At 39.8% G+C, this 14,860-nt stretch overlaps 1 protein-coding gene across 3 annotated transcripts in view; it reads left to right on the top strand.

Annotated features, from left to right (window-relative positions):
* The window catches only part of LOC110507664 (periostin), a 71,548-nt gene extending 63,680 nt beyond the window's left edge, over positions 1–7,868 (top strand). Inside the window, exons 15-22 of one of the 3 annotated variants that reach the window (XM_036964823.1) lie at positions 1,848–1,915; positions 2,344–2,389; positions 2,515–2,547; positions 5,805–5,860; positions 6,147–6,243; positions 6,591–6,653; positions 6,879–6,917; positions 7,099–7,868. In XM_036964823.1, coding sequence (XP_036820718.1) covers positions 1,848–1,915; positions 2,344–2,389; positions 2,515–2,547; positions 5,805–5,860; positions 6,147–6,243; positions 6,591–6,653; positions 6,879–6,917; positions 7,099–7,142 — 446 coding nt within the window. In that variant the 3' untranslated portion in view covers positions 7,143–7,868. Of the gene's footprint in view, positions 1–1,847; positions 1,916–2,343; positions 2,390–2,514; positions 2,548–5,804; positions 6,017–6,146; positions 6,244–6,590; positions 6,654–6,878; positions 6,918–7,098 lie in introns of all 3 variants that reach the window. The other 2 variants (XM_036964822.1, XM_036964821.1) reach the window with 2 other exon arrangements.
* The last annotated feature ends 6,992 nt before the right edge of the window (positions 7,869–14,860 follow it).

Raw genomic sequence — 14,860 nt, 5'->3', positions numbered from 1 at the left:
CAGTATGTTTAACACCCTGTACTGTACTGTGCTGTATGAACCCTAGTATAAAGTGTTACCAGTATGTCTAACACCCTGTAACTGTACTGTGCTGTATGAACCCTAGTATAAAGTGTTACCAGTATGTCTAACACCCTGTACTGTGTTGTATGTACCCTAGTATAAAGTGTTACCAGTATGTCTAACACCCTGTAACTGTACTGTGGTGTATGTACCCTAGTATAAAGTGTTACCAGTATGTCTAACACCCTGTACTGTGTTGTATGTACCCTAGTATAAAGTGTTACCAGTATGTCTAACACCCTGTAACTGTACTGTGGTGTATGTACCCTAGTATAAAGTGTTACCAGTATGTCTAACACCCTGTAACTGTACTGTGTTGTATGTACCCTAGTATAAAGTGTTACCAGTATGTCTAACACCCTGTACTGTACTGTGGTGTATGAACCCTAGTATAAAGTGTTACCAGTATGTCTAACACCCTGTACTGTGCTGTATGAACCCTAGTATAAAGTGTTACCAGTATGTCTAACACCCTGTACTGTGCTGTATGAACCCTAGTATAAAGTGTTACCAGTATGTCTAACATCCTGTACTGTACTGTGGTGTATGTAGCCTAGTATAAAGTGTTACCAGTACAGTATGTCTAACACCCTGTAACTGTACTGTGGTGTATGTAGCCTAGTATAAAGTGTTACCAGTATGTCTAACACCCTGTACTGTGCTGTATGAACCCTAGTATAAAGTGTTACCAGTATGTCTAACACCCTGTACTGTACTGTATGTACCTTAGTATAAAGTGTTACCAGTATGTCTAACACCCTGTGTTGTATGTACCCTAATATAAAGTGTTACCAGTATGTCTAACATCCTATACTGTACTGTGGTGTATGTACCCTAGTATAAAGTGTTACCAGTATGTTTAACACCCTGTGCTGTATGAACCCTAGTATAAAGTGTTACCAGTATGTTTAACACCCTGTACTGTACTGTGCTGTATGAACCCTAGAATAAAGTGTTACCAGTATGTCTAACACCCTGTAACTGTACTGTGCTGTATGAACCCTAGTATAAAGTGTTACCAGTATGTCTAACACCCTGTACTGTACTGTATGAACCCCAGTATAAAGTGTTACCAGTATGTCTAACACCCTCTACTGTGCTGTATGAACCCTAGTATAAAGTGTTACCAGTATGTCTAACACCCTGTACTGTGTTGTATGTACCCTAGTATAAAGTGTTACCTGTATGTCTAACACCCTGTACTGTACTGTACTGTATGAACCCTAGTATAAAGTGTTACCAGTATGTCTAACACCCTGTACTGTGCTGTACTGTATGTACCCTAGTATAAAGTGTTACCAGTGTGTCTAACACCCTGTACTGTGCTGTATGAACCCTAGTATAAAGTGTTACCAGTATGTCTAACACCCTGTACTGTGCTGTATGAACCCTAGTATAAAGTGTTACCAGTATGTCTAACACCCTGTACTGTGTTGTATGTACCCTAGTATAAAGTGTTACCTGTATGTCTAACACCCTGTAACTGTACTGTGGTGTATGTACCCTAGTATAAAGTGTTACCAGTATGTCTAACACCCTGTACTGTGTTGTATGAACCCTAGTATAAAGTGTTACCAGTATGTCTAACACCCTGTACTGTACTGTACTGTATGAACCCTAGTATATAGTGTTACCAGTATGTCTAACACCCTGTACTGTGCTGTACTGTATGTACCCTAGTATAAAGTGTTACCAGTGTGTCTAACACCCTGTACTGTGCTGTATGAACCCTAGTATAAAGTGTTACCAGTATGTCTAACACCCTGTACTCTAATGTCCTGTAGAGCTGCCTGCTGGAAACTCTGACCTGCTTGGGCTGCTGAGAAGACTCATCAAGTACATGGAGATCAAGGTACAGTACCAGGCCACACCCACATAAAGGAACAGACCACGCCCATATAATGAACCAGGACAATAGGCCACACCCACATGACTATCGTGCCACAGCATTACTTACAGTACTGAACAAGGCCAGACAGGTTATTATGATTAGGAAAATGACTACAATGCCAGAGAACCCTGAGCTAACAAGATGAGATTAACCTTTAAGTGTTTGCTACAAAATTACCTTAAGATGACAAGACGTCATGTAAAGCCTTGAGCAAATACAGTACCCACCACATAATAGAGGAAGGCATTTCTCCTGCCTTCACAAAACCCAAGCAGTGCATCTGAAGGTTCATTGTTGCCCTCTGCATTGGAGTTGAGCAGAACGATGTGTACACAGACCTACAATAATATGGTTTACAGCCTCTAATCCTTCTTTCCATTCATTCGCAGTTCGTGTCAGGATACAGCTATAAGGAAATCCCCCTCACATTCATGAGTGAGTTCAACTATATCTGTTCAAGTCTTACATGTCCGCTGTACCTTTTTGCATTGAAATTACATTTATTTGTAACTTTGTTGTTGTCCAGTGAGTAACTGCTGTGTGTCTTCTGTTTCTTCTAGAGAGGACGATCATCACACGCATCATTGAGTCAGGTAAGTTACAGATCGAAGCAACATTCTTCATGCATAAATCTTAGCTTTGTGTAATACGCTGAGTGTACAAAGCATTAGAAACACCTTCCTAATATTGAGTTGCACCTCCTTTTTCCCTCAGAACAGCCTCAATTCGTAAGTGCATGAACTCAACAAGGTGTCGAAAGCGTTCAACAGGGATGCTGGCCCATGGTGACTCCAATGTTTCAGTTAAATCAAGTTGGCTGGAGGTCCTTTGGGTGGTGGACCATTCTTGATACACATGGGAAACTGTTGACCATGGAAAACCCAGCAGCATTGCAGTTCTTGACACACTCAAACTGGTGCGCCTGGCACCTAATACCATATCACATTTTGTCTTGCCCATTCACCATCTGAATGGCACACATGCACAATTCATGTCTCAATTGCCTCAAGGCTTAAAAATGCTTCTTTAACTTGTCTCCTCCCCTTCATCTACACTGATTGAAGTGAATTTAACAAGTGACATCATTTAGGGATCATATATTTCACCTGGATTCACCAGGTTAGTCTATGTCATGTAATGTTTTGCACACTCAGTGTATATAATTGTAAACGATATTTCACATTTAGTCTTGGAATGACTTGAAGACATTGTGCTACAAGAGTTGATAGAATAGTTGGCACAGTTCAGATAGGGAGGATATCGGCCTTCAATTAAATTCATGACCCACGTCCAAGAGGAAAAACCATTATGTCTGTTCAGATAATTACAGTACAGACAGCAACAAGAAAATACTTGCCATAGTAGCAGACACCTGGGAAGGTTTTTATCTGTTCTGGGTAAAATAACCCTTCTTTATTGGGCTTAATCCTGACCTTTGATTTGTGTGGTTAATTCCTGACTTCAAAGAGAAATATGCACAGAAGTTCAAGTTAACTGTTTATACAATTATCTCTAGTCAAGATTCTGAAAGAGATACACTACCGGTCCAAAGTTTTAGAACACCTACTCATTCAAAGTTTATTCTTTATTTTTACTATTTTCTACATTGTAGAATAATAGTGAAGACATTAAAAAATATGAAATAACACATATGGAGTCATGTAGTAATCAAAAAGTGTTATATTTGAGATTCTTCAAATAGCCACCCTTTGCCTTGATGACAGCTTTGCACACTCTTGGCATTATCTCAACCAGCTTCACCTGTAATGTTTTTCCAACAGTCTTGAAGGAGTTCCCACATATGCTGAGCACTTGTTATATGCTTTTCCTTCACTCTGTGGTCCAACTCATCCCAAACCATCTCAATTTGGTTGAGGTCGGGGGATTGTGGAGGCCAGGTCATCTGATGGTCATTCTTGGTCAAATAGCCCTTACACAGCCTGTAGGTGTGTTGGGTCATTGTCCTGTTGAAAAACAAATGATAGTCCCATTAAGCCCAAACCAGATGGGATGGTATATCGCTGTAGAATGCTGTGATAACCATGTTGGTTAAGTGTGCCTTGAATTCTAAATAAATAACTGACCATAAATAACCAGAAAAGCACCCCCAGACCATAACACCTCCTCCTCCATGCTTCACGGTGGGAAATACACATGCGGAGATCATCTGTTCACCTACTCTTGTGTCTCACATAGACACAGCGGTTGGAAACAAAAATCTCCTATTTGGACTCATCAGACCAAAGGACAAATTTCCACCGATCTAATGTCCATTGCTTGTGTTTCTTGGCCAAAGCAAGTCTCTTCTTATTATTGGTGTCCTTTAGTAGTGGTTTCTTTACAGCAATTCGACTATGAAGGCCTGATTGACACAGTCTCCTCTGAACAGTTGATGTTGAGATGTGTCTGTTACTTGAACTCTGTGATGCATTTATTTGGGCTGCAATTTCTGAGGCTGGTAACTCTAATGAACTTATCCTCTGCAGCAGAGGTAACTCTGGGTCTTCCATTCCTGTGGCGGTCCTCATGAAAGCCAGTTTCATCATAGCGCTTTATGGTTTTTGCGACTGCATTTGAAGAAAAGTTCTAGAAATGTTCCATATTGACTGTTGTTTCTCTTTGCTTATTTGAGCTGTTTTTGCCATAATGTGGACTTGGTCTTTTACGAAATAGGGCTATCTTCTGTATAACCCTCCCTTGTCACAACACAACTGATTGGCTCAAATGCATTAAGAAGGAAGAAATTCCACAAATGAACTCATAAGAAGGTACTATCATGACACAAGGCGAGACCCAGATGCATGCACAGGAAGCAGATGGTTGGAGTCTTACAATATTTATTAATCCAATAGGGTAAGGCAAGAGAATGGTTGTGGGCAGGCAAAATATCAAAACCAGATCCGAGTCCAGGCGGTACAGAGTGACAGAAAGGCTCGTGGTCAAGGCAGGCAGAATGGTCAGGCAGGTGGGTACAGAGTCCAGAACAAGCAAGGGTCAAAATCGGGAGGACTAGAAAAAGGAGAACAGCAAAAGCAGGAGTATGGGAAAAACCGCTGGTTAACTTGAAACATACAAGACGAACTGGCACAGAGAGACAGGAAACACAGGGATAAATACACTGGGGAAAATCAGCAACACCTGGGAGGGGTGAAGACAATCATAAGGACAGGTGAAACAGATGAGGGCATGACAAGCACACCTGTTAATTGAAATGCATTCCAGGTGACTACCTCATGAAGCTGGTTGAGAGAATGCAAAGAGTGTGCAAAGCTGTCATCAAGGCAAAGGCTGGCTACTTTGAAGAATCTCAAATATAAAATATATTTGGATTTGTTTAACACTTTTTTGGTTACTACATGATTTCATATGTGTTATTTCATAGTTTTGATGTCTTCACTATTATTCTACAGTGCAGAAAATAGTAAAAACAAGGAAAAACCCTTGAATGAGTAGGTGTTCTAAAACTTTTGACCGGTAGTGTAGTTGCAATTCTAAGGGGAAAACTGATGTCATGGAGAAAGCCTTTACCTCGAAAGTATCCGCAAAGCACATATCCACAATTCCTTTGATTATGTAAAATATTCCAGTCATATGAATCCTTTTAGAGTCTGTGAAATATTGCCATTCAGTCTAATTTGATAAAACCTATAAACTGTCATCTCTATTAAAGAAGGAGTAGAGGAACCACTGACACACTACATGTCTGTAGTTTGTGGAGTCTAGAGTTTCTAAGTTCATTCGATCCTTCAGATCTCACTAGTGTGCCCTTTAAACTTCATGTTCTTCAATGACCCTTTTGTTGTTGTTTATTCCAGTTGCTAAACTTGTTGTCCTCTCTCTCTTTCTAAAGTTCCTGATGTGACCCATGTAACTAGGGTTATTGAAAGGGACCCTACCATCACCAAGGTGACAAGGGTGATTGAGGGAGAGCCTACCATCACCAAGGTGACAAGGGTGATTGAGGGAGAGCCTAGCATCACCAAGGTGACAAGGGTGATTGAGGGAGAGCCTATCATCACCAAGGTGACAAGGGTGATTGAGGGAGAGCCTACCATCACCAAGGTAACACCAATGTAACAACCCATGTTTCAACTGTTGTACCCAGCCATGTACCCACCCATGTACCCACCAAATCACTTTTAGCAATCGGGAAAAGCGTTACATAAATCTAATACATGATTATGATTACTAGGTGACCAGGGTCATTGAAGGTGAGCCAAAGTTCACCAAGGTCACTCGAGTCATCGAGGGAGAGCCCAAGGTCACCAAAGTTACGAGAGTGGTCTCAGGTACGTACCTCACAGACACACATGTCTTTATTGACTCTCGTCCATGAGGTCTGAAGAACTCTGGGTACATAGTAACATCTAGTAAAATAAACGTATTGTAGGCTACAGTATGCTATGCCTGTTTTGGTCTACAGTTGCTATATAGTGTATTGATGCACTACATGAAACAAAGAAGGGTGTGTTTGGTTTTCTGAAGTGAGACACAGGTCTGCAGATGTGAGTCTTTTGTACTGAATCCCCTCTACTGTACGTCACCCCCCTCATGACTCCTACAGCTGCCCCTCTGTGAAAACATGATGTTTCTATGTGAAGACTGATGTAATGTTTCATTATGATGTCATCCACAGGTCCTCAGTACTCAGCCAGCAACAGTGGCTCCAGCATTGGTATCGCAAACCTCCAGCAGAAAGGTCAGTAACATCACCCCTCTGGTCAAAGATAACTTAATATAGAGGAAATAATGCAATGTTTCATTGAAAATCACGTATATGCATGTCACTGGGTGGACATGTGACAGGTTATGTTAGAATCTGGGTTTAGCAGATAGTGTGAAGCAGAGAGTGACGAACAGGATTCAAACATTTCTGTCACATTTCCACCCTGGGATATTTGACGTCGTAAATTTGTCTTCACAGTGGGAAACCCAAGACCAGTAATTAGCAGGAGAATTCCAGGTAAAACATTATTCCTTGGAGGGATTCAAATGATTGGCAGTATCATCCTATGAGGAGCTGTGATTGCGACCATATACATAGAATGACCAAGAACATTGACTTGAATGGGAATGTCCATTCTAGGAACTTTATTTCTATGAGTTTGAGTGTATGATGATCTTTCTGATGTCTCTGTTCCTAGCTGGTCCCAGAAGGAATGTCAGATCAAAGGAACAAAGAGCATGAACATGGACAAACCAGGTGACTGAAGATGCACCAGCAACCAGAGAGGAACAGCAGAGATAATGTCAATGAATGGTCTCCCATACAAGCGCTACACTCCAAATGACGTGTGTGTAGACATACAGAACTTGAACTTAGTGAGACCAGTAAAGCCATTTGCTAAACAAAACACAAATCATTGGTGAATGTATCTAAAGATAACTAAAAGCCATCAATATATGTAAATAGTGTACACATATTTGTGGGTTTTGGGGGTATATTAGAGATTAAAGATTAAAAGATAGCCAGAGGAAGCAAAATAATCTTTAAAACCAAGCTATTGACCATTGGTTGAGGTGATACAACAGGATTTCTGGGAAGTTTTAGTAATTTTTGGGAACTTTTTAAATTTACATCTGCATAATATCAAGTTTGTGGTGCTCACATAAAAATAAATAAAATACAAATGTGATTGCTATTTTCTGACTACTTCTGCAAATGTTTATATTTTTCTACCAGGTGTAATTTCAGCTCTGATCTGACTTGAATGTCACAGTAGTGTGTTTGCTTTCTCTTTCTGCCTGACTCTTATTCTACCTAGCTAAACATTCAGATATTGATCTTGTCTTTGCTTTTAGATGTTTCAAATGTGCAACATTCTGACAAACTTAACTTTTCACATACTGTATTCCCTCAATAGCTTTTTTTACTGCAGTTTTTAAACCTTTTTCAATAAAGTATATTCTTGGATATGAAGTGCATCATTCGCCAGGAGAAAAACCTTAGTTGGAAAACTTTTTAGTAGTTCATCACTATAAGGAAATAAAGTCAAGTTACATTTTAGAATCACATTTACTCAATTTGCGAAGAAGATGTATGATAAGCAAATCTAATTTGTGCCAGTAGGTCCGTGCCTACTTAATGAATTCCATTTTCTTAGTATAACGCTAGTTATTTGAGGAGGGAAAAGGGATTGTCTGTTTTTTAGATCTCCTAAAAACTATAGAAGTTGCTAGAATTGCTAGAATTGTTACTTTAACCTAGCTCCCTCTAAAGAGAAACTCATAAAGTGAGAACGAAGCCAAATCTAAAGCAAATGTCAAATATCAGTGTGTGTGATTGATACCGTGACATTCAGGGGTCTCTATTCTTTTGACCGGACCTCCTGTGTGCACTCGCTTGCGCATGCATAAAAAAAAGACGTAAAGACATGTGATTTAACAGTATTTTTTATTTATTACCTTTTAACTTGGCATGAACACAATCATGATGTTTTCAACTTATTAAATCACTGTGGACTGTTTGGATGCTGGAACTGTTTTGGAGTGGATGAACATGCGCAGGTCGCCTACTTTTTGAAGTGATTTGTTTGACAATAAGATGAAAACATCATGACTGGTTGTGGTCATGCCAACTTAAAAGTAAATAAGTTAAAAACACCATTAAATGACGTCTTTACTATTAGGCCCATAAAAAAATGTCATGGAAGTGTGTGCACACATAGGAGGTAAAGTAAAAAAAATAGAGACCACCGAATGTCAGACTTTAAGGGTTAAGAGTTTAGACTTTAAGGGTTAAGAGTTTAGACTTTAAGGGTGAAGAGTTTAGACTTTAAGACTTTAAGGGTTCTTTGCACCATTTGATGAATGGAAATAGACATCTGTTACTAAACTCCAAAAAGTGTAATGACATTCTGCGGTTGTCATTGGGTCTACACTCTGAGACTTTTTATGTAGAACGAAAAGTTGGGAAACCTAAAAAGGGGCTGAGATAGGGGACTGTCCCGGGATGTACAGACACATGAGATTTTTTTTTAAACCATGACACAGAGGTGGGGGTATTAGTTGAATTTGGAATAAGCTTTTATTTTCATATATACCACTGTACAGTAGCAGTACAAATTGCATTAAAAAAAATAGGAGAATGGTTAAATTAGCATTATTTAGAAATCCCCCAAAATCTGACTGTTGCATTTAGGGGGCCTCATGTCTCATTCAGCAGGTCCAGAGTACTGCTGGTTTTCTGCTCTACCTGATAATGAATTGCACCCACCTGCTGTCCCAGTTCTAAATCAATCCTTGATTAGAGGGGAAGGATGAAAATCAGAAGTAGAACTGGCTTCGAGGTCCAGATTAACATTTTTGTGTTTGTAGGGCCATAGCGTACTTGCTATATGATTGGTTCGTCAACTATCTGCTTCTATCCAGACTATAACCACAACCAGCTGATCCCAGAACAGGAGATGTATTGCTCTGGCAGAAATACAGATCAGATCAGGAAGTTATTATCTCGATCTGGCTGCAGATCTACAAACAGAGGCCAAGTGTTAGTGTACAATAAGCCAATGTTTATGGCTATACGGTTCAACAGTTGCACTAATAGTTCCTTTCACTGGATCCTACACTCTTTTAGAAAAAATGGTTATTTGTCTGTACTCACCACAGAAGGTTGGTGGCAACTTAATTGGGAAGGATGGGCTCGTGGTAACGGCTGGAGCGGAGTTAGTGGAATGGTATCAAATACATTAATACACCATATCAGACCACCATATGCATTTGACGTTAGCTGCAATATGCAACTTTATGGGTGACCCGACCATAAGTCTAAACAATAAAAATGAACAAATAAAATGGCAGTAAACCCAAAATGGCTTTGGTGCGTAAGTGTTTTGCAGTTTAAAATAAATCTCAATGCGCCATGGTAAAGGGTATCAATTGATCTCAAACACTGAGCAGAAGCATTCATATATAAAATATCCCAATAGTCTAGTAAAGGCATAAATGTAGCTGATACTAGCCTCCTTCTGGCTTCAAAAGAAAAACAGGCCTTATTCCTAAAATAAAATCGCAACTTCAATTTTTTTGTAAGTTGGTAAACATGCAATTTAAAAAAGAGAGTCCGTCATCAATTAAAATTCCAAGATATGTATATGAGGTTACAGTCTCAATCTCATTGCCCTGACAGGTAGTAATAGGTGAAAGGTTCAGAGATATATTTTTTGCTTTAGAAAACACCATAATTTTAGTTTTGTAAGTATTGAATATAAGCTTCAAAAACTTCAAAAGGTATGTTGAACAGTATAAAAAGTATAAACAGTATAAAAAGCAGTCTTCAAGTTCTGGAAAGCTTTTGTGAGAGATGAGGCACAACAATAAATAACAGTATCATCAGCATAAAAGTGAAGTTGCACATTTTACAAATTGTTGTCTAAATTATTTATATAAATAGTGAATAAGAGGGGACCAAGTACAGCGCCCTGGGGCACACCATTACAGACAGACAATTTGACAGACATGAGCCCATCAAATTGGTGGCACTGAGTTCTATCAGACAGATAGTTAGCAAACCATGCAACTGCATGTTCTGAAAGACCTACACTCGACAATCTCTGCCTCAGTATAGCATGATCAACTGTATCAAAAGCCTTAGAGAGATCAATAAAAGTGAGACACAGCACTGTTTTTTTGTCAAGGGCTTCAGTGATGTCATTTAAAACCTTCATGGCTGCTGTAATTGTGCTATGCTTCTTCCTGAAGCCCGATTGGTACATTGATAAAATAGAGTTAGTATTTAAAAACTCTTTTAGTTGTTCACTCACAAGGGATTCAAGTATTTTTACCAGGGGTGACAGCTTTGAGATTGGCTTATAATTATTTAAAAGAGTTGGATCTCCCCCTTTTAAAAGTGATAGGACAAATGCTGATTTCCAGATCTTTGGAATGTCATTACATTCCAGGATTAGATTGAACAGATACAGTGCCTTGCGAAAGTATTCGGCCCCCTTGAACTTTGCGACCTTTTGCCACATTTCAGGCTTCAAACATAAAGATATAAAACTGTATTTTTTTGTGAAGAATCAACAACAAGTGGGACACAATCATGAAGTGGAACGACATTTATTGGATATTTCAAACTTTTTTAACAAATCAAAAACTGAAAAATTGGGCGTGCAAAATTATTCAGCCCCCTTAAGTTAATACTTTGTAGCGCCACCTTTTGCTGCGATTACAGCTGTAAGTCGCTTGGGGTATGTCTCTATCAGTTTTGCACATCGAGAGACTGAAATTTTTTCCCATTCCTCCTTGCAAAACAGCTCGAGCTCAGTGAGGTTGGATAGAGAGCATTTGTGAACAGCAGTTTTCAGTTCTTTCCACAGATTCTCAATTGGATTCAGGTCTGGACTTTGACTTGGCCATTCTAACACCTGGATATGTTTATTTTTGAACCATTCCATTGTAGATTTTGCTTTATGTTTTGGATCATTGTCTTGTTGGAAGACAAATCTCCGTCCCAGTCTCAGGTCTTTTGCAGACTCCATCAGGTTTTCTTCCAGAATGGTCCTGTATTTGGCTCCATCCATCTTCCCATCAATTTTAACCATCTTCCCTGTCCCTGCTGAAGAAAAGCAGGCCCAAACCATGATGCTGCCACCACCATGTTTGACAGTGGGGATGGTGTGTTCAGCTGTGTTGCTTTTACGCCAAACATAACGTTTTGCATTGTTGCCAAAAAGTTCAATTTTGGTTTAATCTGACCGGAGCACCTTCTTCCACATGTTTGGTGTGTCTCCCAGGTGGCTTGTGGCAAACTTTAAACAACACTTTTTATGGATATCTTTAATAAATGGCTTTCTTCTTGCCACTCTTCCATAAAGGCCAGATTTGTGCAATATACGACTGATTGTTGTCCTATGGACAGAGTCTCCCACCTCAGCTGTAGATCTCTGCAGTTCATCCAGAGTGATCATGGGCCTCTTGGCTGCATCTCTGATCAGTCTTCTCCTTGTATGAGCTGAAAGTTTAGAGGGACGGCCAGGTCTTGGTAGATTTGCAGTGGTCTGATACTCCTTCCATTTCAATATTATCGCTTGCACAGTGCTCCTTGGGATGTTTAAAGCTTGGGAAATCTTTTTGTATCCAAATCCGGCTTTAAACGTCTTCACAACAGTATCTCGGACCTGCCTGGTGTGTTCCTTGTTCTTCATGATGCTCTCTGCGCTTTTAACGAACCTCTGAGACTATCACAGTGCAGGTGCATTTATACGGAGACTTGATTACACACAGGTGGATTGTATTTATCATCATTGGTCATTTAGGTCAACATTGGATCATTCAGAGATCCTCACTGAACTTCTGGAGAGAGTTTGCTGCACTGAAAGTAAAGGGGCTGAATAATTTTGCACGCCCAATTTTTCAGTTTTTGATTTGTTAAAAAAGTTTGAAATATCCAATAAATGTCGTTTCACTTCATGATTTTGTCCCACTTGTTGTTGATTCTTCACTAAAAAATACAGTTTTATATCTTTATGTTTGAAGCCTGAAATGTGGCAAAAGGTCGCAAAGTTCAAGGGGGCCGAATACTTTCGCAAGGCACTGTATCTCCCATACTAACCTGGTCATTGGAGGGAACCTTAACTGTGTGCTAGACCAATATTTGGATAGATCCTCTACCCGGCGAACCCCTACCTCCTATTCAAGCGAATTCTTGAATACCTACATAAAACATTCAAACTTATTTGATATATGGAGGATCGCTAACCCCATGGGTAGGGAATACTCCTTTTAATCTCATGTTCACAATGTTTACACTCGAATTGACTACTTTTTGTTGGATGCTAGACTACTCCCCTATACCTGTAATGTGAGGTATCATGATATTATAATCTCGGACCACAGTCCACTCACCTTCTCCCTGAGATTGGGTGACATTGTACCAAACGAGAGGGTCTGGAGGTTGAATCCTCAGCTCCTCACAGAACCAACATTCTGTGAATATCTTAAAGACCAAATGACATTTTTCTTTCATACCAACGACAACACAGAGACTTCCCCAGCATTATTGTGGGAAATACTGAAGGCTTATCTGAGAGGCTGTATCATCTCCTTTCAGGCTGCCAGGAGTAGGCAAAACAGAGGAAAACTGGAAGAACTGGAGGGACAAATTCACTTACTGGATAGGGAGAATGCTAGCCATCCATCTATGGAGAAACATAAAAAAAATACCTCTTTAAAATTTGAATATAATCAGATTCTCTCAGATAAAATTGCTAAATCTTTTCTCTATGCCAAGCAAAAATATTTTGAGTTTGGTGAGAAACCACACAAATTACTCGCCAGACAACTTCGAAAAAATGTGAGTGACCGAATGATTCACAAAGTTAAATGTGCATCTGGGGAATTACTCTCTTCCCCCAAAGACATCAATGACAGATTCCGGCAGTTTTATGAGACTCTATATACATCTATATACTCTATATACATCTAACCCCTTAATTATGCAAACATTCTGCCCTGAACCAGGAAGATTCTAACTTCCTGAATAAGGAAATATCTCTTGATGAAATTCGAGAAACAATTAAATCTCTAAAGAGTGGCAAGACCCCGGGCCCAGATGGATACCCTGGGTAAAGATCCAGAAGAGGTAGGGTCATACAGACCAATATCTCTCCTTAATACAGACCAAAAGATTTTAGCAAAAACTCTGGCTAACAGGCTTAGCACTTTAATTGGCAAATTAGTCCATTCGGATCAGACCGGCTTTTCCCTAACAGAAACTCATTCTTCAATCTCAGGCGCCTCTTCAATATTATGTATTCTCAGATGTTACCCAACGTGGACCTTGCCGTCATATCTCTTGACGCCGAAAAGGCCTTTGACCAAGTTGAGTGGCCCTATCTATTCAAGGTCCTACAGAAATGTAATATTGGAGATGGGTTCATAAATTGGATCCAGCTTTTATATAGGAACCCCTGTGCCAGAATACTCACTAACCAATCATTGTCGCCCCGATTTAACCTTTACAGGGGGACAAGGTAGGGTTGTGCTCTGTCGCCTATGTTCTTCGCCCTAATTATCGAACCGCTCACTCAGACGATTAGATCTCATGCAGCAATACACGGCTATAATACTAAAGATACTCTAAATAAGATTTCCCTATACGCAGATGACATCCTCCTCTATGTAACAGAACCCCAGGCTAGTATCCCAGCTATTCTTGATGTGATCAATTTGTTTGGTACCTTCTCGGGATACAGAATAAATTGGAACAAGAGTGAATTAATGCCCATACGGTCGCAAAACACCTCCTGGCTAGAACATCTCCCATTTAAGTTATCTTCAGAAAAATGTACCTACCTAGGAATTGTAGTTACCAAACAATACTCCTTACTATTTAAAGAGAATTTCCCCTCTCTGATACAAAAACTCAAAGCAAACATACTATTTTGGAGAACTCTCCCAATTTCTCTGCTCGGTAGAATCAATGTCAATTAAAATGGTCTTCCTCCCACAACTGCTCTACCTATATCAGAACATCCCAGTATTCATACCTAAATCCTTTCATAAACAACTGGACTCAATTATCAATCCTTTCATCTGGGATTATAAAACACACAGGATAGGTAAAAAACACCTCTGTAAATCCAAGATGGAAGGAGGATTGTCTCTCCCAAATTTTATTACTGGGCCGCTAACCTCCGCGCTGTTACGTTTCTGCTGGATGACGCACTTCCGTCATCCAGCTGGCTTAGTATGGAGCGTGAGGAGTGTCACCCCTTCTCTATTGGCGCTGTGATTTTGTCGCCTGTCAATCTGGAGATGTCACTTTATTGTAACAATCCTATTATACATAGCACAGTCCGAATCTGGAAGCAAATTAAAGTCCACTTTGAGCTTAGACCAATGTCATTCATGCTCCCTGTCGCCAGGAATCCCTCCTTTGCCCCCTCTAACCTTGATAACACC

The sequence above is a fragment of the Oncorhynchus mykiss genome, chromosome 27 (assembly GCF_013265735.2).
Source record: "Oncorhynchus mykiss isolate Arlee chromosome 27, USDA_OmykA_1.1, whole genome shotgun sequence".
Classification (NCBI taxonomy): Eukaryota; Metazoa; Chordata; class Actinopteri; order Salmoniformes; family Salmonidae; genus Oncorhynchus; species Oncorhynchus mykiss.
Note: the sequence above shows the minus strand (reverse complement) of the source record. Positions and strands in the feature narration are given on the sequence as shown.